The following is a 23,275-nucleotide window of genomic DNA, read 5'->3' as shown; positions in this document are numbered from 1 at the left end:
TAGGGGTGGGGGGGAGCTGGGGGCGCGGTGGATGTAGTGCAGAGGCCAGCCATCCCTCCTGGCTGCTCACAGTTGAAGGGCAGGGAGAAGCAGCCTCCCAACTCATTCTTGATTGGGGCCCCTCATCCGGGTAGGGGCTCGGCCTCCCAGACCCCATTCCCACACACTGCCCCTTTCCGCTTCCCGGCCCCCAGACTCCTCGAGGCCACCTCTCCCTTCCCCCCACCCCGCCCCCCAGTGTCCCCCACCCCCATCCTCTGGCTGGAGGCCTGGGTCACGCCGGGTCCCCAGTCCGGGTCCCCCCAGTCCGGGCTAGCAGTACAGGGACATCCTGCTGCGGCGCATGGCCTCGCTGATCAGGTAGGCGGGGCTCAGCTCGGGCTCCTCGGTCATCACCGCGATGTTCTGCCACTCGCCCGTCTGGCTGGACCGCTTGATGGTGTCCACCACGCACAGGGCGTACAGGCAGTCGTCGAAGGTGGCAGCCATGGTGAGCGGCCGGCCGTCCCACGTGCGCCGATCGTCCTGGTCCTGGAAGGCCTGGCGCACCGCCTGCATCATCCTGATGGTGCCGCGCAGGTAGGGCGAGGGGATGTCGCTGAAGGCCTTCTCGGGCAGCAGGGAGTTGCTGACCGGCGTGGCGTCCTGCACCAGCAGCTCCTGCTCCGGGGCGCTGTTGCGCTGGCCGTACAGGTCCGTGCCCACGGCCAGGAGGCGCCCGGCCGAGCCCACCACGGTCACGTCCTGCTTGAACTCGCCGGGCACGTTGAAGTTGAGGGTGACGGCACAGCACACCCCGCCCTCCAGCACCATCTGGAAGGTGCAGAAGTCGTCGCTGGTGATCTGACGGATGCCCTTGATGTGGTCGGTCTGCTTCACGAAGGTCTTGAGCAGCCCGTGGGCCTTGACGGCCTTCTGGCCGGTGAGGAAGGTCAGCAGGTCGATGATGTAGGTGCCCACCGAGTGCAGCCCGCCGCCGCCCATCAGATCGTCGCAGCTCCAGTTGTACTTCTTGCCCAGCAGGCTGCCGCCGTGCACCTGCACCTCGCACACCAGCAGCTCGCCCACATAGCCCTCCTCGATGAGCTGCTTCATGCGCACGAAGGCCGGCAGGAAGCGCAGCACGTTGCCCATGACGCTCATGAGCTTCGGGTAGTAGTGGGCGGCCGACATCATGCGGAAGGCGTCTAGCGGTGTGGCCGCGCGGTCGCAGATGACGTTCTTGCCGATGCCTGTGGGCGGAGCACAAACAGCACATCAGGACGCTGGCGCCGAGCGGCAGACAGGGGCGCTGTGGCCCCCTGGTCCCCGCTCATGAACCAGGAAGCAAATGGGACTACTCTTTTTTGGTAGTTGCTATTGTGTGTCTGGAGAAGGCAATGGCAACCCACTCCAGTACTCTTGCCTGGGTCTGTGTGTGTCTGTGTGTGTGTACACGCGCGCACTTAGTCGCTCAGTCGTGTCTGACTCTTTGCGACCCCATGGACTGTAGCCTGCCAGGCTCCTCAGTCCATGGCATTCTCCAGGCAAATATACTGGAGTGGGTTGCCATGCTCTCCTCCAAGGGAATCTTCCTGACCCAGGGATCGGGCCCAGGTCTCCCGCACTGCAGGCGGATTCTTTACCGTCTGGGCCACCAGGGAAGCCCAAGAACACTGAAGTGGGTAGCCTATCCCTTCTCTAGGGGATCTTCCCCTCCCAGGAATCCAACTGGGGTCTCCTGCATTGCAGGCAGATTCTTTACCAGCTGAGCTACTATTATCCTTTTTAAAAGTTTTATTTATCTTTTAAATTTTTATTATTTTTAATTGGCGGAGAATTGCTTTACAACAGTTGTGTTGGTTTCTGCCAAACATCAACATGAATCAGCCATACGTATATATATGCCCCCTCCTTCTTGAACCTCCCCCCCACCTCCCACCCCATCCCACCCCCCTAGGTTGACAGAGAGCACTGGGGTTGACCTCCCTGTATGACTAACTACTCTTATTACAATTTTAAAACATCTTCTCATACCTTTTATTTATATAAAAATAACATGCTATATATTTCAGCATTACTTTAAATATTAAAGTCAAATTACTTTAGTATTAAACTGTCACAGTGATTTAAATATTAAGATTTATTTTCATACATTTAACTAGCCTATACTTTACAAATATTTTTAAATATTTGCCAATACCAGGTGTTTCACTTAATATTTTATTTATATTAATCTGTAACATTTCATATATAGTTTTATTTGTAAAATTAAAATATTTAAATATAAAATGTTCTATTAAAGTACACAATATGGGTTTTACATATAAAATATATTTTGTCAAAATTTATATGTGAAATGTGTTATATATTTTTATTTGTAAAATATAATTTTTATTAAAAATATGTGTAGCAAATAGTATCTTTATCTGGACAGAACTGGAATAAAGATGAAATCATGGCCAATGTGAGTCTGATAAAGTATGAGGAAAAATTTCTTAATAGCATACTTCAAAAGTCTAAGTTTTTACCTGTCTCTCCTACAACCACCAACAAAGGATTATGTTTTGTGTGTTTTCTTATTTATTTTGCATTATGGGTTAGGGCTGGCAGCCGTCACAGATGTGTTTGTTTAATGTTTTCCAGTTCCTTATGGGAAGAGCGGATATTCCTTCTATCTGAGACATGGGTGGTGGTGACTCAGCCCTCATCTTGTCTGGTTGCAGGGAGACTGGGGGTGTTGGCACCTCTGGCAATGGAGTTGAGACTAAGAATTATGCTTATAGTGACTTAGCACGCATGCACCATGACTATACTGGGTATGTGAGTTCCAGGGAGATGATGCCCTTTAGGAAACTAAGCTGTTCTGGATCAAGAGAAGACAAAGGATCAAAGGCTAGGAGAGTGAAGGGAGAAGAGAATTTACTCCAAGAGAAAGTCAAAGGTCAGGGAAGAAAAATTCAGCTGAACCTGGAGAAACAGTCATCAGGGACTTAAAAAAATAAAGTAATAATTTAAAAAATTATACAGATTTGTTAGCAAGCCAGATTGGGGAGCTTCTGAAACAAGGCACCTTGCCTCCTATGAGGTCTCTGCTGTGCAGTCATGTTCTGCACCTAGACCCCCACTATGGAGCACGCCAGCCACAGACAAGGGACAGGCCACAAGGGAGATGGCGCAATGAGACCCACACCCATCCCAGTTGTCTTGACCACAGGAATCTGACTTGACAAAATCCATGAACACTGCCCTCCATCTGAGCTAAGAGGGTCCTGTGGAAGACCTATGACTGTGCATGTCTGTCCAGTGGAAATGCCTGGGCAAGGCTATAGGCACATGGGGCTCTCATTTTCCCACTGGAAGAGCAAGTGGAGCAATGGAAGTGCCCAGCACAGATTGGAGAAAATAAATACAATCGGTGGCTGTCAGTTTCCAAGTGTACATCAAATTCTGGCCCCAAGTGAAAGGCATGGAGCCCACACACCAACCCCATCTCTTGGCCTCCTCTACATTAGCAGAGTTGGGCTGGCTTTCCTGATGACTGTGAATGAGCAGCAAGAAGCTTCTTGAACTCTGAGCAACCAGGTGAAGACTGAGGCTCCAGCAGAGGGATAAGGAAACACTGGGTTGTGTTACCAAAAGTCCTGTGCACTTGTGTGACATCGTGTTCTGATAATATGATCCTATCGGCACTGGACTCCTGCTGGCGGGAGCAGATTTCTATGTAAACAGATTAGTAGGCCACCACAGGTACAGGTGACACAATGTTGCCCAAATCTGCCTCACACCTGCTGGGTACAGGCTGTGGCCGCTCCTATACCCTACCTCATGGTCTTCAAAACCAGGATCCCTGATGGCCATCTTCTCAGCTACTGGTCATATTAATGACACATGAAAAAAGAAGTTTACCTGATTTTTCTACTATAAGAACTATAAGATAAAATAGTAAAAGAAAACACAAATTGAGAAAAATAATCCACTCCCCTCCACATACCCGAAGCAATCAACTCATGGGTAATTCTTTGAAGCTTTGTAGATGAAAAGATACTGATGAAAGCTATTGACTCCCTTTCCAGAAAAATGCATGCATGGGTTTCCCAAGATTCTGAGATATAGGCATCTCTTCCTTTGCACTGTTTAAGTATATTGTGGTCCCACAAGAGACAGCAGCTTCCTCAAGGAACAAGGTTGGGCATTCTAATTTCTTAGGTCTCCACGATGCCCACAGCACTTTAGCGGCATGCATGTGTGTGCTGGAAACCAGTGAGCGTTGCTGTCTGGCCCCATGTCTCTGCCTACTGTTCTTCTCAATGTCCACACTTTACAGATGGGTCTTGGCAACGTCTTGACACACAATGCTGTATCTTCAAAAATCAGAAGAGACTTCTAGGAATCTGTTGTAAAGAAATCTTCTAAAATGCGATCACAGCTTCTTGCCCAAAGATGCCTCTCACTGTATTATTTATTAAAGTGAAAAGCTAACAACCATGCAAGTGCCCAACGATAGAAGAATGTATAAGTAGGCTGTAATACAGCTGCATAATGGAAGATTGTGCAACCATTGAAAGTGATGCTCATAAAGACTTTTAGTGACAAGCAAAATGATTATGAGGTCATGTTAAGTGAAAGGGCTCTATTCATAGACATACTATGATCTCAACTCTCTCTTAAAAGGACAAGAAAAAAAAGAATACATCAAAATGTTTACAGTGGTTAATTAATTAATACAATCAAGACTGATCTTTATTTTCTTCACTACCATTTTCTAAGTTTGTATTTTTGGGGTTTTTTTTAGGGACAAAGGAGTCATAAAGACTTCATGTGATGGCAGAAGGGCCCTTCAAAGCCAAGGTCCCAGAGCTCTCGGACCTGCCCTCGTTGTACCCAGGGAGCTGGGAGAAGCCCCACCAACCCTGAACCTGTGATGCTGCTGAGGCTCAGGCTCCACTGCCAGGTCTTCCCATCCATTTTCCCAAGACTTCATGATTCTGGTGATGGCTATGTACTCTCTCAATAAGATCAATTCACAAAACTGTACCCATATCCCTAGCTCATGGATGGCCCCCTAGGGTTCTGCAGGATAGGTATCTCCACCGTAAGTTATAAGATAACTCCTGTGCTATGCTTAGTCACTTAGCCGTCTCTAACTCTTTGCGACCCCATGGACTGTAGCCCACCAGGCTCTTTTGCCCATGGGATTCTCCAGGCAAGAACATTGGAGTGGGTTACCACGCTCTCCTCCAGGGGATCTTTCCGACCCAGGGACTGAACCCAGATCTCCTGCATTGCAGGTGGATTCTTTACCATCTGAGCCACCAGAGAAGCCCAAGAATACTGGAGTGGGTAGCCTAGTCCCTTCTCCAGGGAATCTTCCTGACCCAGGGATTGAAGCTGCATTGCAGGCGGATTCTTCACCAGCTAAGCTACCCAGGAAGCCCTACGGAAACCCTTATAACGTACTGGGTTCTTTTTATTGGACTATAGTTGCTTTACAGTATTGTTAGTTTCTATTGTACAAAGTGCATCAGCTATACGTATACATATATCCCCTCTTTTCTGGATTAATGTATTGTTAAAAAAATAAGATATTGCTTCCAACTTCAAGGGAACCCCTAACTCAGAGCTAGCAGACCCCTCACATATCTTTAAAGCACAGTTTATTTTCTCTCTTTTACACAATCTTTCCTCAACCCTACTTCTTGGACCCTGCCCTCAAAGTCCTTAGGTTTTCTTGGCCTTCTTTTCTTCCCCATCAAAGTCTGCCCTTCCAAAATGCCCAGAACCTGAAACTCCAATGTCCTTAGCAGTTTAACAAGAATCGAGGACATAGGCTGAAGGAATACCACTCTAACCGTGGACTTGCAGTCATCAGATACTTTGTGTGTGTGTGTGCGCACACATGTGTGTACACGTGTGTGTACGCACGTGTGTGTGTGTACTGCGTGTGCATCCATGTGGCGCAGAGCGTTCCTCTCACCCCCAGAATCATGTGCCATGTGAAGGGAGCCTTGTTATCTATGCAGAGGGGTGGCAGGGCCCACAGTCTGGTGTGTCAGATGCCACTGACTGTGTGTAGGGGTTTTTCCCAAAGAAAGCAGACAGGTCCCTGCCCTCCAAATCACCTTTGTCAGCCTGGGCTTTGGGTCTGGTTCTCCGGAAATACCGTAGGTCCCTGGTGCCTTCCTGATTTTCATGACTTAGCACCTCTCCTTTCTTGCCACTCCCAGGGAAAGTGCTGGGGTGGGCTCTTGAGAGAAAAGCCTTCCCCATTTTGTGTTAGAAAGGAAACAATAAGTAGAGGCACCTCCCTAAGCCCGAGGCTCTGACCTTCCTTTGCTGTGAAAGTAAGTAGATTCTCCCAGGGAGACAGGAACTGAGGAGGTCAGGAAGAGGCATAGGGCTGCCTGCCCTCAAAGGCTGCCCGCCACCAAGGCAGCCGTGGCTGACTCCTAACAGGGGAAGATCACCCGCCTGGGCTCCGCTTTGTAAACCCCACAGCCCTGCATCCACACGTCTCTCAGAGCACCACACACACACTTCCTTTAGGTTTGGGGTTCCTATTGTCTGGTGGCGAGATGTGTCCTTCTAAAGCAAAACATCCAAAACTTTAGGGCCTCAAACAATCTTAGAAAACATCACGCAGCAGACAGAGGCCCGGGGGTGGGGAGAGGGAACGAAGACTCCGTGTTTACTGGAGACAGAGTTTCGGTTTAGGAAAGTGGAAAACTTGAGAGAGAATAATGAGGAGAGTTGCGCAATAATGTGAATGTACTTAGCACCACTGAACTGTACAGTTAAATATGGTTAAAATGTTTTATATTGAGCTTTACCACAACAAAAACAAACATAAAAAAAAAAAAAATCATGCACCAGAGAATCAAACAAAGGGACTTGAGACACATGGACCCGATTCCACTCCGAATCAACAGGCGGCGTGAAATGGACTGGGGGCAATCCCGAGTGCCCAGGGAAAACCACTGTGTACTTGGCCAAAGCCCAGACATTTGCTGAGCAGCGGAAGAGTTTCAACCCTGAATACTCACTGGAAAGACTGATGCTGAAGCTGAAGCTCCAATATTTTGGCCACCTGATGAGAAGAGCCAACTCATTGGAAAAGGCCTTGATGCTGGCCAAGATTAAAGGGAAGAGAAGGGGATGGGAGAGGATGAGATGGTTGGATGGCATCACTGACTCGATGGACATGAGTTTGAGCAAGCTCCAGGAGATGTGAAGGACAGGGAAGCCCGGTGTGCTGCAGTCCATGAGGTCGCAGAGAGTCGGACACGACTGAACAACATTTGTGCTCAAAGTGATGTAGAGGAACAGCGGGAGCTTTCTTGACACTCGTGACCGTGGCAGTCGGAGGTCACCCTGCTGTTCCCTCCGGCAACACCAGGGCCCCATGCTCAGCCCGCTCCACACAGGGCCCTGTGGCGACACCAAAAGCAGCTGTCTAAGAACCTTGCTGCATTTGTCAGGGGGTACAACGTGACTCTGGTGGGTGGCGGAAGATACGCAGCAACTGGCCCGGATGTTGTGGGGAAGTCTTCCTAACCCACCTCCACGAAGACCATCTGCCCCTTTGCATGATGACAAAGAACTTAAGTTGGGTCTTTTGGAAGCCTTTGGATTGGAACCAACTTACTTTATCAAGTTCAAGGTCCCCTTGTCAGCAAATAAAGCAAGAGCTCCCAGTGCTTAAGGTGGTAAGATTAATGCCTTCTCACCCAAGTCACGGAGCTAAAGCTGAGGAGAAAATGAGATGATGGTAAATTTCTGGAAGGTGAAGGTACCATGTGCAAGGCAGTACGACTGCTCTTTGTTAGGAGCTTTTACATGAAATCACTGAGGGTGTTTTACCGCCATCCTGAAGTCCTTCGTGGGGAGACAGAGTTTTTCTTCTGAGTGTGTGCGTGTGTGCTAAGTCGCTTCAGTCATGCCGACTCTTTGCAACCCTATGGACTATAACCAGCCAGTCTCCCCTATCCATGGATTCTCCAGACAAGAATACTGGAGTGGGTTGCTGTGCCTTCCTCCAAGGGATCTTCCAGAATCAGGGACCGAACCCAAGTCTCCTGAGTCCCCTGCCTTGCATGGAATCCAAAGGTGGATTCTTTACCACTAGTGCCACCTGGGAAGCCCCCATGTGTGCTGCGTAACCGATCCTAAACATCCACACCCTGGGAAGACTCAGTGCCACAGGGAAGGAGTTTCCAACCAAAGGACCCTAAAGTAGAATTCGGGCAGCTGCGCCATCACGCCCTCCAAGCCCAGGGTCTCCACACTATGGCTGAGAACTCACCTGTCTCTCTTTCCAGAGACCAGAGTTTTTATGGGAGCTGATACTCCATCCCAGGGAAACTGCCCCCAGGAGTAGGGTAAGGGGTTCCCCATTGACACTTCTGGGGAAAGACACATGCTTTCTTCTATCCACAGAGCAGCTGTGCTCTCTTGCCCTGGATCGGGTAGGTTATCCCAGGATGCCCAGAGAATCGCTGCCATCCGGCCACTTGGAGCCCTTCTTTAGCACAATCAGCCTGGAACTTCAAAACATCCCTCTCTCCCAGCACATTTCCAATCACACACTCCCTTATCTTATCTCATCTTTGAGGCCAGTGCTCCTTTCCCACCAGTTCTTCCTGGTGATTCCACTTCTGTTGACAGCCCCTAATCTTCTGAAAGCCAGAGTGGATGCTGGTCCTACAGGCTGGCAGAGCCCCCACAAGAAGTCCCATAGGATACGGCTTCCTAGTTCTCTCTCCCCTTTACACAAGATAAGAGAGGACTTTCCCTGCATTTCCAGTGGGGAACTCATTCTCTTCCTTTACATTCCATTCCTTCAATATTTCTGTGTTAGGCACACACAGAAAAAGAGTGAAAAAGATGAAAAGGAGCTCACAGTTTAGTAGAAGAAACCAACCAGGAAATGAGTGATTATGGGATCTAATAGATTATAGGGTCTAATAGAGGGATGGACAGTGACAGCAGAAGGAGGGGCTGCCCAACTGACTTGGATATGACACAAAGCTCTGCTGGAGAGGTGACATTTGGGCAGGGTTCTGAAGCATATGTAAGAGTTCACCTGTTTGTTCAGCAGCTTCAGGTCTCATTTAGAAAATGGTCTAAAATAACAGTGTTTTTTTAAAAAAATTCTTTTGAGATGCAATTTGAATTAAACAAGATTTGCACTGTTAAAGTATGTTTAACCTGGGTCTGAGAAACCACAAAAATTGGACTACTTACAAAAAATTGTGTGTATCCTGAGATTAAATTTTCTGAATAAGAGGGTCAGTGGAGTCTTAAAAGGGTCTCTAATTCAAAGGAAATCAAGCAGAGCTAACGTTTAGAGTGACGAAAAAAGTTTTTAAAGACCAAGATAAATCTCTGGTTTCAACAGAACTAGGTATTTGAACAGACAGGGCTACTTGAAATCCTACCTTCCTGTACCCAGAGACACGGGGCCTTTGGTCAGGTTCACCCTCTGACTGCGACACTCCACTTAGTCCAGCTCAGTCCCTTCCTTCCTTATTCCCATCCTACGGCCATATCTCCTTCCCCAACACACACAGACACACAGACACACACAGACACACACCCACACACACACCACACACACACACACACACGTTTTCTTTTCGCTGAGAATGCACATCAGCAGAAATGACCTATCTAAACCCCACTCTGCCCTCTAGGCCGTCCTCTGTATAAACTGGGAGCAGAACCCCCTTGGAGAGGTTAAATCTTTCGTCTTCAATCCCCATGACAGTTCCTGACAAACGACTTCCCAACTCACAGCCCTAATCTGACACGTTCTCAATACTCCCGACAGAATTTAAAATAGCAGCCACCACCTTTCACAGAACACTGGCTCTGTGCCAGCAGAGGCTGTGTATTTTACACACCCTTCCCTTTTTTTCATGGACACAACCCCATGAGGCAGAAACGAACACTGTCCCCACCTCACGGACGCAGAAACCGAGCTTCTGCAAGCGGAAGCTACTTGCCTGCGGCACCGCAACTCAGTGGTAAGGACAGCTAGGATCTGATCCCAGACATGTGTTCCATCCTGGCCAGCTGGCCCCACGTGCCTGTCACAGAGGGGCAATGCCCAGGGCACCACAGAGGGGGCTCCCAGGAGGTGGTGCAACTGGCCACGGTGAGCACCAGAAACTGGGAAACGGTGGTAGGGCTGCCGAGGACGCCCAATGCCCAGCCGGATGACGAGTCTCCCACAGCAACTTCTAATTTCACACCTGAGAGGGAAAGGGGTCAGGGTTGTGTGTCTTCAGCTCCTTTTGTCAAGGATGCTGTCAGTGGGCTCTGAAAGAGTTGGGGGAAGCTAAGGAAAGGAGGTCAGTGGGGGTTAATAAGGATGGGACTTGATACTGAACTGAATTAGATGTTTAAGTGCTGTTCTGTATATAACCTGCCCTTGCAGCCCAGCCCACATGCCACCAACCTCTTACGGACTTTTCCCCCACTACTCTGGCTTGTCGTCAGTCTTCCTCTTGCACAGGAACCCCTGTCAGGGGTTAGATTTTCTCAGATGGTTTCACATACAATGGTATATTCTAATTATAGCTCCTATAATACCCACAACAGGGAGAGCGCTCCTGACACACTTCTAATTTGGGGTTTCCTTATTAGTCCCTGGTAGCTCAGCTGGTGAAGAATCTGCCTGCAATGCAGAAGGCCCCTGTTTGACTCCTGGGTCGGGAAGATCCCCTGGAGAAGGGAACAGCTATCCACTCCAGTATTCTGGCCTGGAGAATTCCATGGACTGTATAGTCCATGGGGTCGCAAAGGGTCACACATGACTGAGCGACTTTCACTTTCATTGGTCAGTTGCACACATCTCTTCCCAGGTGGTGCAGTGGTAAAAAAATCCACCTGCGAATGCAGGAGACTCTGGAGATGGGGGTTCAGTCCCTAGGTTGGGAAGATCCCTTGGAGAAGGAAATGGCAATGCACTCCAGTATTCTTGCCTGGAAAATCCCATGAACAGAGGATCCTGGTGGGCTACAGTCCACGGGGTCATAAAGAGTCAGACATGATCAAGGGACTGAGCACGCACGTGTACACCAACACTCTGGCTAATACAGGTTGAGGAGATAACCTCAGGAAGTTTCTAGCCAGCTCCTTCTAGCTCCTTTCAGCCTGGACATCCCCAGAGGAGAAAAGAAAAGCTCACCACTTCTAGCCCAAGGGGACCAAGAGGAGAGGTTTAGAAACAGCAGGTAGGTAGGCGGGAGCCTGAGACCTTCTAGGCTAGAGGCAAGTTTCCCAACCTCCCTGCCTAGAGGTGGCACGTGCAGACACCCATGTGAGGGAGGCAGGGAGGTGGTAAGAGGGTCCCTGGGGGGACAGAGGTCTGGGGCTGGATGCAGTGGCTGCAATGGTCAGGACTTGGGGACAAAGGGAAACAGCCAGGACCGTAGGTCCTGCTGTGTTGGTCCCAAAGAGCCAAATGACACGTACCGCACGTCAGTGGTTATTATCTTGGGGGGTGGCCTGTACCACCACCACCACCACACATGTGGACAAGCCAGGAGTCAGAGGCACCTTCTGGATCCAGGGAACACAGCCAGTTACCTAAGCCTCACTTTCACCATAGAAGCAGTCCCATTCTGCAGTTAGTGGCGGGCAAAGGGCAGAGGGCTCAACTACTGGGCCACCCGATTCATGTAAAGAGACCAAGGTACTTCAAAGAAAATATAAGTGATCAGGTTGGGTGAGATGACCAGATTCACCATCATTCTAATTCCTACCTCCCTCCCTAAAGAATGGTGATCAGGACAGCTGCAGAGAAATAAAGGAATCTGTACTTCCTCTTCCTAATTATAGTGGGAGTTCTCTCCACACACCCAAAACCATGGGACATGCCTGTTAGCTCCCAAAGCCACCTCCCCCGAGCCCCCGACAAAACCTCCGTCCCTAATTGTCGACAGCAAGTCAACACTCTTCAGAGAAATACTGCCCTCACTGTATATGTAATATGAATGGAAGACAAGACTTGAAACTAGGCAACTTCTCAAAGAAAAAAAAGTAGCGAACGCTTTCCATCTAAGAGGAGTTATGCTTTAGTGAAGGGATCAGAGGTATATTCACCCAGCAGATGTTTTTTCACTTTAAAAAAACAGTATACTTCACACTGTTTTAAAGATAGAAAGATCCAGAAACACTGGATTTCTTCCCCCCGAGTCTCCTGCACACCAATAAGCAGTTGGAGCTGAACAGTGGTTGTTCACGTGCAATAGACCACAGTCCCTACCAATACCTATAGCTGGGCTATATTAGCTTTCTACTGCTGCCCGAAAAACGACCACACAGGTGGCAGCTGAATGCAGCTCCTATTTGCTGTCTTTCAGTTTTCTAGATCAGAAGTCCAGGCGGGCGCAGCTGGGCCTCTGCTTAGGGTTTCACAAGGCTGCTCCTGGAAAGAACAGGCTTCCCAGCTCAGACTGTCTCCCAAATTCAGTTCCTTGGGGCTGCAAGCCTGAGGTCACTGCTGCTTTCCTTGCAGCCTCTAGAGGCACCATTGTCAGGCCAGTAACAGTATCACGTGGAAGCCAATTCTTCCCACGCTTGGAATCTCTCTGGCTTCCCCTTCAGCCACCAGCGAGAGGGAACTCTGTCCTTAAAGGACTCCTGTGATGAGATTAGGTCCACCCGGATCAGGGCGAATGTCATACTCAAATGACTCCATCCCAGTTCCTTAATTTGCCTGCAAGCCCGAGAAAGACCCAAGTAGAGAAAGATTCTCAAGTATTTTCCAAGCAAAGGGCTTCAGACACGTGCCAACATTCCTTCCAGACCTCCCTTTGCTTTTATGCTCTTGCAGTAGTTTTTACTCCATCAAATAGGACTCGGTGAGCTACTCTAGGCTTTTTACAATCTATTATTAGTCTCCTCATTACCACGGAGATTGTGTCCTCAATTCAGGGCTCCCTGTAGACAGCGGTAACAGGAACAGTGCCAGGAAGGTGGCAGACGTGGCCTCTGTGGGGCTGGAAAAAGCACAAGGAAGGGAAGGAGAGCTGAAACAGTTATGAACCCACCAGGTGCTCAGGCTTCCCGTCAGCTCAGTTAAGCATCACACGGGCATCATTATCCCCATTTGTCCAGAATAGAGGACAGAAGCTAAGAGGGATCGCCCAAGACCATAGACAGGTGGCAGGTCTGCCTGCAAATTCAGTTCTGTGATCCCAAGGCTCTCTGTCTTTTATTTTCCATGTCGGGAATTGCTACCGATGGGAGGGTGGGAGCAGCTTTAAAGGACTGAACCTCAGAGCACCAGGTGGGTTGAGAAAAGAAGCCCAAGCCCTCTGGGCCCAGCTACAGCCCAGCACAGAGCTGAGAAGCCATCAGGGAAGGCAATGGGGGGATGGCAGAAGCCAGTGACTGCTTGGAGGGGGAGGGCTGGCAGCTCTGCCTGGGAGGACCACAGCCACTGTCGTCCTGGACAGGTAGACACACCTGGGCAGTGTCAGCTACAAACTGGCACTTACCAAGAGCATTGCCAATGACTGAACAACAAAGGCATTTGCCATCTGCCTCTGCGGAGATTGAACAGCTGCCAAAGCTGTTGACCTTCAACAAGTCCTGAGGGAGTTCAGGGTGGAGTGAGGCACTCTGTGCTCCAGGGAATCTGATAGGACAGGTCTTTAGATAGTTGGATGTATGATCTCAATCCTTGCATCTCCTCACATCTAGAGAAGCGCTAAATCCCTTCATGGTGACATCAGATCCTCATGACTAACAGAAACCCTTTTGTAAAATGAGTGCTTCATGGTATTGAACTCTCCCCCTTCTCCAAAACCTTATATATTGACTTTCCCCCACTGCCACTTTGGAGCACTCTCGGAGCTATCTGAGATGCTGCCTCCCAGGCTGCAGTCCTCATTTTGCCCCAAATAAAGCTTAACTCACGACTCTCGAGTGGGACATTTTTCTTTTTCAGTTGACAGCAGTGAACTCGCAGAGCAACTGAAGGAAATCAGGAGAGAGGAGGAGGGAACAGGCCACGTGGTGACTGGGTTCCCACACTGAACAAAGGCAGCCCTCAAGGGCCCCAGCCTTCTGCACGCAGGCACCTGACATCTTGGCAGAAGGGTACTGGGCAGCAATGGGGCTTGCCACACACTTCAGCCCTGAGGAACACAGAGGCAGCAGCCAAACCACCGTGGGGCTACACTCCCGCCCTGCCGTGAAGTCCAGGAACACAGATCCTTGGAGAAATAAACACCTCCAGAAATAAACAATAAACATAGCCAGAAAGCTTCCCAGGAAAGGAAAGCAGCCCAATACCCTGAAACAATGGATCTCACCCCTTGGCCAAAAGCAGAGGGAATAAGTCAGCTGTGGGACCATCTTTAATTCAAGAGCTCCTGTTTCTGCTGATGGGACCAGACAAAGAAACCCCTCCCACAGCCAGAAGGCAATCCAGAGCCAGGGCTGAGTACTAGCAGGTCAGCATAATCATTAACAAACCACTTCCCAAAGCACTCTCCAGGTCTTAGACCAAGTCTGTGACAAGGGGTGGGGAGGGTAGTGAGGATTAGACACAGAGAAGCAACCTAGAATGAACTAGGGTGTTTGTGTGCGTTTAGGGCGGAGTGGTACAGATTTGTGACGTTCAGGGGCTGTCATGCACCCGCATCAGCCTGCTCCACGTGGGAATTTCCCGCTTTGGGCATCTCGGCAGGAAGCAGAGCATCTTCCCATTATGGAAGCCAAGCCGGGGGTTGTTTCCCAGCAGCCTTTGCAGCTAAAGCACAAGCACACTTGGGTTTGGCCAGCCAGGGATACTACCTGGGCCTGGTACCCAAAGAAGCTGAAGTGTGGAGAGTCCAGGCCAGCAGGAGGGGTAGCAACCTCAACTTCCAAAGCAGTGACAGTGACACCAAGGATGGCCCCTGCAGCCCAGGACCAGCATCAATGCAAGCAACCAGGTCCCTTCACATTCGGGGGTTCCTCTGTCTCATCTGGCCTGATTCCAGCTGCCATAGTCTGTCTTTGTTCTTCTTGTTTTCCAAGGCTGTTTCCTCGAGCTCCTGAACATTTCTGTGATGCATTAATTCTGATAAAATTCCATTCTGATAAAATCAGCCAGGCAGTTTCTGTGGTTGGCAGTTAACATGCTTCCCTAGTACAACAGGTTTACAAGCTTTCTGGACTTCTTTCTGAGATTGATTTCAGTGCAGAGGAGGCACTGAGAGTCTATAAATAAAGCAGCCCAAGATCCCATGTGATTTATTGGAGCGAGGAATGGGGGTCGGGGGATCCAGACTGAAGTTCGGATTCTGGCATTTGGAACAGTGTGACCCAAGCCATCTGACACTGAGGGAGCTCGGTTCCCTTATTATGAAATTGGAATAATAACGCCTTCTTCACAAGGCTGCCTTGAGGGTGAAACGACATATAGGTACTATCCTGACAGATGAAAAGTGCTCATAAATGTCAGCTGAATTTAGTAACGCATCCAGATAAAAGCTGCCCATGTCAGCTCTGAGAGCAACAAAAATTCAAAAGAGATGGGGTGGGCAGGGAGATAAGTACAGGGCAGCCAAGGGGGTGGGTAAGGTGCCAAGACTTGAAGTCAAAATGGGTCCTAAGTCTGGCTTTGCCCCTGATGCCATGTGCAAACCATCTTGAAATGGGGCTGATATCTGGCCCCGTTGAAGGCAGGAGAAGAGGGTGACAGATGATGAGATGGTTGGACGGCGCCACCAATGCAATGGTCATGAACTTGGGCAAACTTCAGGAGATGGTGAGGGACGGGGAGGCCTGGCGTGCTGCAGTCCATGGGGTCATAAAGAGTCAGACACGACTTGGTGACTGAACAACAAGCATCTGGCCCTTCCAGTTTGAGAGGACTGATGAGAACATGAAATGAACAGTACTTAGGAAAGTCTGTAGAAAGAAATAAATCTAATTCAAGAATGAAGGTACTGCTGAGATGCAGTAGAAAAGTGTCCCCTGAAAAACCAAATCTGCGGCATTGTTCTCTGCCTGGAATCCCAGGGCTGGATGCTGGGCGCTCTCATGAATGAAAACAAAGGGCAGAGCCGACAGGCACCGGCTGGGGTGCTGATTCACTTGACATTGGGCACATCCCTGGCATTACTGGCTCTGTGTGAGACCCAGGGAGGCAAGGACAGGGAAACGGAAAGGCAAAGCCAGTGTGAGACATTCAGCTAAGCACCTTAGCAGCTGCTCCTGTAAATAACTGAAGCTCAGCCAGTGATCTAGGCTGAGGATCAGAACCCTTCTTTCCTGAGAACCGCCCCTCACCCTTGGTTGCCGCTGATGTTTGCACACATCTGTGCTCCCATCATCACTAGGATGAGGGTCTTGTCCGCAGAGCTCAGAAACTTAGAAATGGGCAAGACTTGGAGAGGGTGAGGGTGGCAGGGGGAAGTTTACAACACTCTTAATTGGGCCCAGAGATTCAGGCCACCCTGGAGCAACCCAGATGCCAGCCACATCCTCCCTGCCCCAGCCTTTTCTCCAAAAGAGACAGTGTTCAATTTCTCATCTCTGGACCAGTCAACAACCCCCTGCAACTGAGCCCATGAAGGTTTCAGCAGGTTTAGCCAACCATGGCTGAAAGGCCCAGGTGCTGGCTAGGGTGAGTCTTAGAGCTTTGGAGGTCTCGTTGTTTTGTTTTGGCAACAACTTGTAAACAATGCAGACTCTTTTAAAGGCAAAAACCTAGTTGGCAACAACTTCCAGAAAACTGGGTGCATCTGGGTCTGTGTCTGCCTGAGCAATGCTAGTTGGAAGCCTGAGAAGCTAGAAGTTTCGTGGGCTGCCTGGTGATGTCAGGCGGATAGTGAAAGTGAAGTTGCTCAGTCGTGTCCGACTCTTTGCAACCCCATGGACCGTAACCTACCAGGCTCCTCCGTCCATGGGATTCTCCAGGCAAGAATACTGGAGTGGGTTGCCATTTCCTTCTCCAGGGGATCTTCCCGACCCAGGGATTGAACCCGGGTCTCCTGCCTTGCAGGCAGATGCTTTAACCTCTGAGCCACCAGGGAAGCCCATTTTACAGAAGAAAGAGTGGGCTGAGTCAAGTCTTAATACTCTCTTCCACGTAACACTGGGAGACTCTGAAGGAGGCAGGGATACAGGCAGACGGGTGATAAAGGCTCTGAAGGCTCTCCATACATCCTGAGGATGCTCCTGAGTGGAAGGGATTCTTACTGACCCCCAGAGAGGGCTCTGCAGGGCACAGCGCTGGAATAAGGCTGGCCTGGGGGTCCTAAACACCTGGCCACTCAGCAGACTTGCACCGGACTGCGGGGGGAAGCCCAGATGCTAAGACACAGCAGAAGCCCTAAAGATGTGCCAGATGCAGACAGAGAACAGGGACAGACCCAGGCTTGGTTCGCTCTGTTCCACAGTGGGGCAGGGTGTCATTAAGACCCCTAGAGAGCAGACAGCTGTGGGTTGTTCCCTTCCCTCCTCCAAGTCAACTCTCACACACCTCTCCTGAGAAAAGCTTGTCACGCTTGATCACACTGAAGTCTGCTTGTCCATTCCAGGAAGAAGGATTATAGAAACAACTACACTGATTGAAAGGATTCCGAGGTACAAAGCACCTGGTGAGGTGCAGCCGCGCTCGTCAATTCCTCCCAACACCCTGGAGAGTCGCTGTCATCACCGTGTCACAAACCGCAAAGCCAAACCCTCAAGAATCGATGCCCAAATTCACACCCCAGTAAGTGGCAAAGCCAGGATTCAAACCATATTCTGGTTCCCTCCACGTGCCTGTGACTCATCTTGAAAAAGTACATTGCACGAGATATCACCTCGCACCTCTCAGAATGGCCATCACCAAAAAATCTACAAACAATAAATGCTGGGAGAAGATGCAGAGAAAAGGGAACCCTCTTGCACTGTTGGTGGGAATGTAAATTGATATAGCCACTGTGGAAGACAGTATGCAGATTCCTTAAAAACTAGGAATAAAACTACCATATGACCCAACAATCCCATTACTTATAGGGTATATACCCTGTATAATAGAAAAAGACACGTGCACCCCAATGTTCATTGCAGCACTATTTACAATAGCTAGGACATGGAAGCAACTTAGATGTCCATCAACAGATGAATGGATAAAGCAGCTGTGGTACATACATACAATGGAATATTACTCAGCCATAAAAAGGAACGCAGTTGAGTCAGTGCTAATGAGGTGGATGAACCTAGAGCCTAACATACAGAGTGAACTAAGTCAGAAGGTGAACAACAAATATCGTATATTAGCACATATACATGGAATTTAGAAAGATGGTACTGATGAACCTGTTCTCAGGGCAGCAGAGGAGATGCAGACACAGAAAGCAGACTTGTGGGCCTGGGGCAAGTGGGTCGGGGTGGGGAGGGGAGGATGGGACAAATGGAGAGAGTAGCGGGAACTGACTGCAGGACTCGGGGAGCTCAAACTGGGCTCTCTGACAACCTAGAGGGTGGGATGGGGTGGGAAGCAGGAGGGGGTTTCAAGAGGCAGGGGACGTATGTATATGTATGGCTGATTCATGTTGATGCATGGCAGAAACCAGCACAATATTGGAAAGCAATGATCCTTCAATTAAAATAAACACATTAAAAATTCATAAACTGAAAAAAAAAGGAAAAAAGTACATTATAATTCTAAAGCCAACTTCACAGGCAGTAAAATGTGACTGCAAAGGAATCCAGTTGTCAGCATGGATTGTCATGTAATTATTCATTTAACCCACGAACACTTATTGAAGGCTTTCCTGAGGAAGCAATGGGAGGAGGTGCCCAGGCTCTGCCTGTTCTTGTAGTTTCCACGACTAGTTTCACCCAAGGTATCCAGGGGTCCCAGACCAAACTTGCTGGGGAACGGCAGTGTATTTTTAATTTTTGAGGAAAACACAATAACGGTACTTGACATCTGTTGGACGCTGCGGGAGCTACTCCTCGGAAGGTTCACAGTTTCAATCCTGAATTACACTATCTGCCTTTCGATGGCATCCCATCTCTGTGAAGCTTGGCTTTCAGCAGTTGCAGTGATAAAAGCTGAACAATCAATCAAAAATATCAGGCAAAACTCAAGGCAGGATGGGAAACGAGGGTGTAGTGTTCTAGCTGATTCTGTGGTTTGAGAAGCTGTGTGGTACCTGATGCATTCGTATCCCAGTGTAACTGATTCTGATCATTTAAGAATGAAGTGCAAATATTTTTATTCCTTCAATTTAGGTGCTATTTTTTCAAGCATCTGTGACAAATCTGTCTTATTATTTGGAGTTACTAAATGGAATTGCCAGATCTGGGAGCACCATGAAAAAATTACTGAGACATTAAGGGCACCATGAATGGAGAATGTTGGGGAACTTTTGTTCTAGAGCATTCTGTAGAGCCCCTCCTCAACTCATGATTAGAAGTTCTCTGCTATATCCAAAATGGAAAACCAGTAAGGACCTACTGGATAGCACATGGAACTCTGGTCAGTATTATGTGGCAGCCTGGATGGGAGTGGGGGTTTTGGGGGAGAATGGATACATGCGTATGTATGGCTGAGTCCCTCTGCTCTTCACCTGAAACTACCACTGCATTATTAATCGCCTAGACCCCAATACAAAATAAGAAGTTTAAAGTTTGAAAAAGGAAAAAAAAGAGTTCTTTAAAGGCGGAAGCCATCTTAGTAATACTTTGGTTTCTCCCTGGCATAGAAGTGGCTTCCTGTAGATACTTTTTAGCATCTGATCCTCATAAAACTTTGACTCTGAAGAATCTGGACCTGACCTGAAGAAGCCCTTAAAGATCCAGAGGTCCAGCGAAACATGAGTGAAATGGGGGCTACGGATACTTCAAGCTGGTCCCACCAGCTGGGGCGGGCAGAGTCGTGCATGGCACCTTCTTGATCTTAGAGAATACACACAATTTTCTGAACTCTCTGATGCAGGGTAATACAATCAATTGCCTCTTAAGGGTTTTGAAGACACGTGAAGATATAAACTTTAGGTATATATCACTTTAAACTTCTGAGATTAAGCTGAATTTATTAGCACATCAATGATCTAGATTTTTTTTTCCAGTCTCCAAAGGCAAACTCACACCTCCAGGAAGGAGGGGCTCTCAGCACAGAGGGGAGGGTCAGAGGTGGTGGGCATTATTAGCAGAGTTCACGTTCCAGCGCCTGGGTGTCTCCCAGCTGGAACTCTCTAGCAGGAGTTGCTTCTGTATCTGCTGACCAGGACAGCGCAGATAAACTGGTTGCTTAGCAACAGCTGCAGCCACTTCACGGGTGGGGGTGGGGGTAGAGCAGAGGAGGCGTGGGCCCACGGTGAGGCTGACATTATCATCTCAGGCCCACGCCAGCATCTCCAGAGAGGCCTGGCAGCAGAGGACTCACCCAGGCATGCACTCCCACAGGACTCTGGTCCTAACTAACTGTGGATGACATCACCCCTTGGAGCACATGGAACTATCTTTAAATGGTCTTTAAAACTTGGACTGCTAGGCGATCAGACCAGTCAATCCTAAAGGAAATCAACCCTGAATATTCATTAGAGGACATATGTTGAAGCTGAAGCTCCGATACTTTGGCCACCTGATGCAAAGAGTTGACTCACTGGAAAAGACCCTGATGCTGGGAAAGACTGAGGGCAGAAGAAGAAGGGGGAGACAGAGAATGAAGATGGCTGGATGGCATCACTGACTCAATGGACATGAGTTTGAGCAAACACCAGGAAATAGTGAAGAACAGGGAAGCCTGGCGTGCTGCAGTCCATAGGGTCACAAAGAGCCGGACACAACTTATCGACTGAACAACAACAACAAAACTGGCAAGTGGTGATGGTGGGGACCTTCTGTTAAGACCGATCACTCTGCAACAAGGAAAGTGGCTAACTCCTGCTTGGCGCTAGAGACAGGAAGATAGCGGGATGGGGCTCAGAGAAGTCTCCAATCATGCATTCCTGCCAGGCTGGAAAAGGAAATAACAGGGTTTTTCTTTCCTTTAGGTGTATTAAGGTTAAATAGTCATCAAGGGGCTTCTGAGTAGAACTTGTGAACTGTCCTGTTAGCTCATTGAATAGTTGAGAGACTTTTGAAAGCAGGTCAATTTCTGCTGGGGGTGAGTGGGTGAGAGAAGAGAGGGAAGAATTGTATTAAGTAGTCATATAGGTGAGAGGCAGGGAAAGAACTGGGTCTAAAACAAGAGCCACTCATCCTCTTCAAAGGCTTAAAGCCTGAAGAATGGTCTCTGTGAAGTTAAAGCACTCACAGAGCAGAATGATAATAAATAACAAATATAACAATAAACAATAATATGCAAGAATAAAGTCATGAACTATTCCCCCCTTAGTCATGTCTGCCCCATCTATGCAGCTGACGTCTCCTTTAGATTTTTTCATGCCGCATTTCCATCAAACAGCAGTTTATAAGACTGCTCTTATCAGTTACCTTAGGGGAGTGAGTTTGAGCAATTATCCTTTAATTTTTTCAAACAAGAGCTTTGTGTTTATGGACCTCTGTCCTCCTTTTATTCCCAGGCCCAAAAAGGTCATTACATTGATGTCCCAGGGAGCCTCCATCTCACCCCAATTCCCATTTTTAAGCTCAGACAAACAAACTTGCATTGTGTTTGTGCTGGACACACACCCGAGAATCAGCAGTTCCAGGGCCACTGTCTGGAGACCTGACTTACAGTGGCCCCGGCCAGACTGCAGAGGAGCCTTATACTCCTTGGGGGACACGGGGCTGTCCCCTGCCACCCAGAACCAGTAGAAGCATCATTCACCTGGCAGAAGCCACTCTTGGGGGCTATCACACACTCCCCCACTAGTGTGCCAGCCCCAGAAAGCCCTTCTCAACGAATACCTTCTGCTGCTCTGCCCGATGGCTTTCACAGGCAGCGTCCCCTTCCACACACACCTTGCTCTCAGGGGTGAGTAGTCAGTGTCTGTGGGTACGAGGCGGGGGACGGGGGGGTGGAGACTTCGTGTGGATCCTGTTCTCAGACCCCAGCCCAGCCCCTGTGCATTTCCTCATCCGCAAAGTAAGGGATGAGGCTTCAGCCTCATGTCCGAGCTGAGCAAGAAAAAAGGATTCTAGGGGCAAGAAGTGCTTGTTAAGAACACGAAACAGTTTCATCCTGTGTTCCATCCTCACCTCCAGCCTAGATCTCACTACCCACTGTCCTAGCAGAGGTTCAATGTGCCAGTCACCACCCCTCATCCCGAGTACTGCCATGTGGTTCTGTTTTGATGGTTTTTAAAACATTAAGCACCCTGTTACCCAGGCGCTGCACACAATAATACGGAGAAGTTGCAATCACCCTCTCCATCAGCAGAAGTTTTCTCTGATTCAGTACTTCTATGAGCCATTAATGTTTGCGTGTACATTGGTCAGTGCACTTTGCCCCAGGTTCTCTCAGATAATTGACTCATTTCATACTGGGGAGGGAGTGAGTAGATATAGTGGTGAGTATGTTAGTCACTCAGTCGTGTCTGACTCTTTGTGATCCCGTAGACTGTAGCCTGCCAGGATCCTCTGTCCATGGGATTCTCCAGGCCAGAATACTGGAGTGGGTTGCCATTTCCTTCTCCAGGGGATCTTCCCCACCCAGGGATTGAACCCAGGTCTCCCGCATTGCAAGTAGATTCTTACCGTCTGAGCCACCAATAGGAACAAAGAAGTCAGAGAGCTTTTCAGGCAAGAAAAGAAGCCACATGGGCTTTCTGTGCCCATACTCCCTGGCTCAGCATCCTTGTGGAAAGGCCCCCATGGACCAGTCCTGTGCAGCCCTGCGGGAACACAGCTGCATCACAGCTCTCCATCCAGGTGGAGAATGAGGCTCCCCTAAAACACCATCTTCTCCCTCTCTTGTTTCTCTGGAATCTAATGACACTAACACTTATCAAAGCATTTCTTTTTAATAATAAGCACCAAGTTGTGCTGCTTGAATTTCAAATTTTTTTTAAAAAAATTGATTCAAAACAACCTTTTCATGTTGTGGGCATCATTACTTATTCAATTAATTTGGACTCTACAAAATAGTACGTAAATTTCCTTGGCCAGTTTCTTAAAGGAATAATACATAGGTATTTTGCTAGCTGGCTAACTGATAAACATGTAACCTATTTTTAAAAGACTTAGTTTATCATTAAACATGATCTTTTTCACAATTTTTATGTAAATTTTGTATTTCACATAAAAATGAGATAGCTCTTCATGCAGGATATGGAAAGTTATACAAAAAGGACAAGATGCAGAAAAATAAGCCTGGTATAATATCATCTGTATAGAAAGACATAGA

At 48.6% G+C, this 23,275-nt stretch overlaps 1 protein-coding gene across 1 annotated transcript in view; it reads right to left on the bottom strand.

Moving 5' to 3' along the window:
* Window positions 1–312: 312 nt before the first annotated feature.
* Window positions 313–23,275, bottom strand: part of GFOD1 (Gfo/Idh/MocA-like oxidoreductase domain containing 1) — a 94,880-nt gene continuing 71,917 nt past the window's right edge. The window contains exon 2 of the mRNA XM_068961059.1: window positions 313–1,232. Coding sequence (XP_068817160.1) covers window positions 313–1,232 — 920 coding nt within the window. The remainder of the gene's footprint in view (window positions 1,233–23,275) is intronic.

Source organism: Capricornis sumatraensis, chromosome 22, assembly GCF_032405125.1.
Source record: "Capricornis sumatraensis isolate serow.1 chromosome 22, serow.2, whole genome shotgun sequence".
Classification (NCBI taxonomy): domain Eukaryota; kingdom Metazoa; phylum Chordata; class Mammalia; order Artiodactyla; family Bovidae; genus Capricornis; species Capricornis sumatraensis.
Note: the sequence above shows the minus strand (reverse complement) of the source record. Positions and strands in the feature narration are given on the sequence as shown.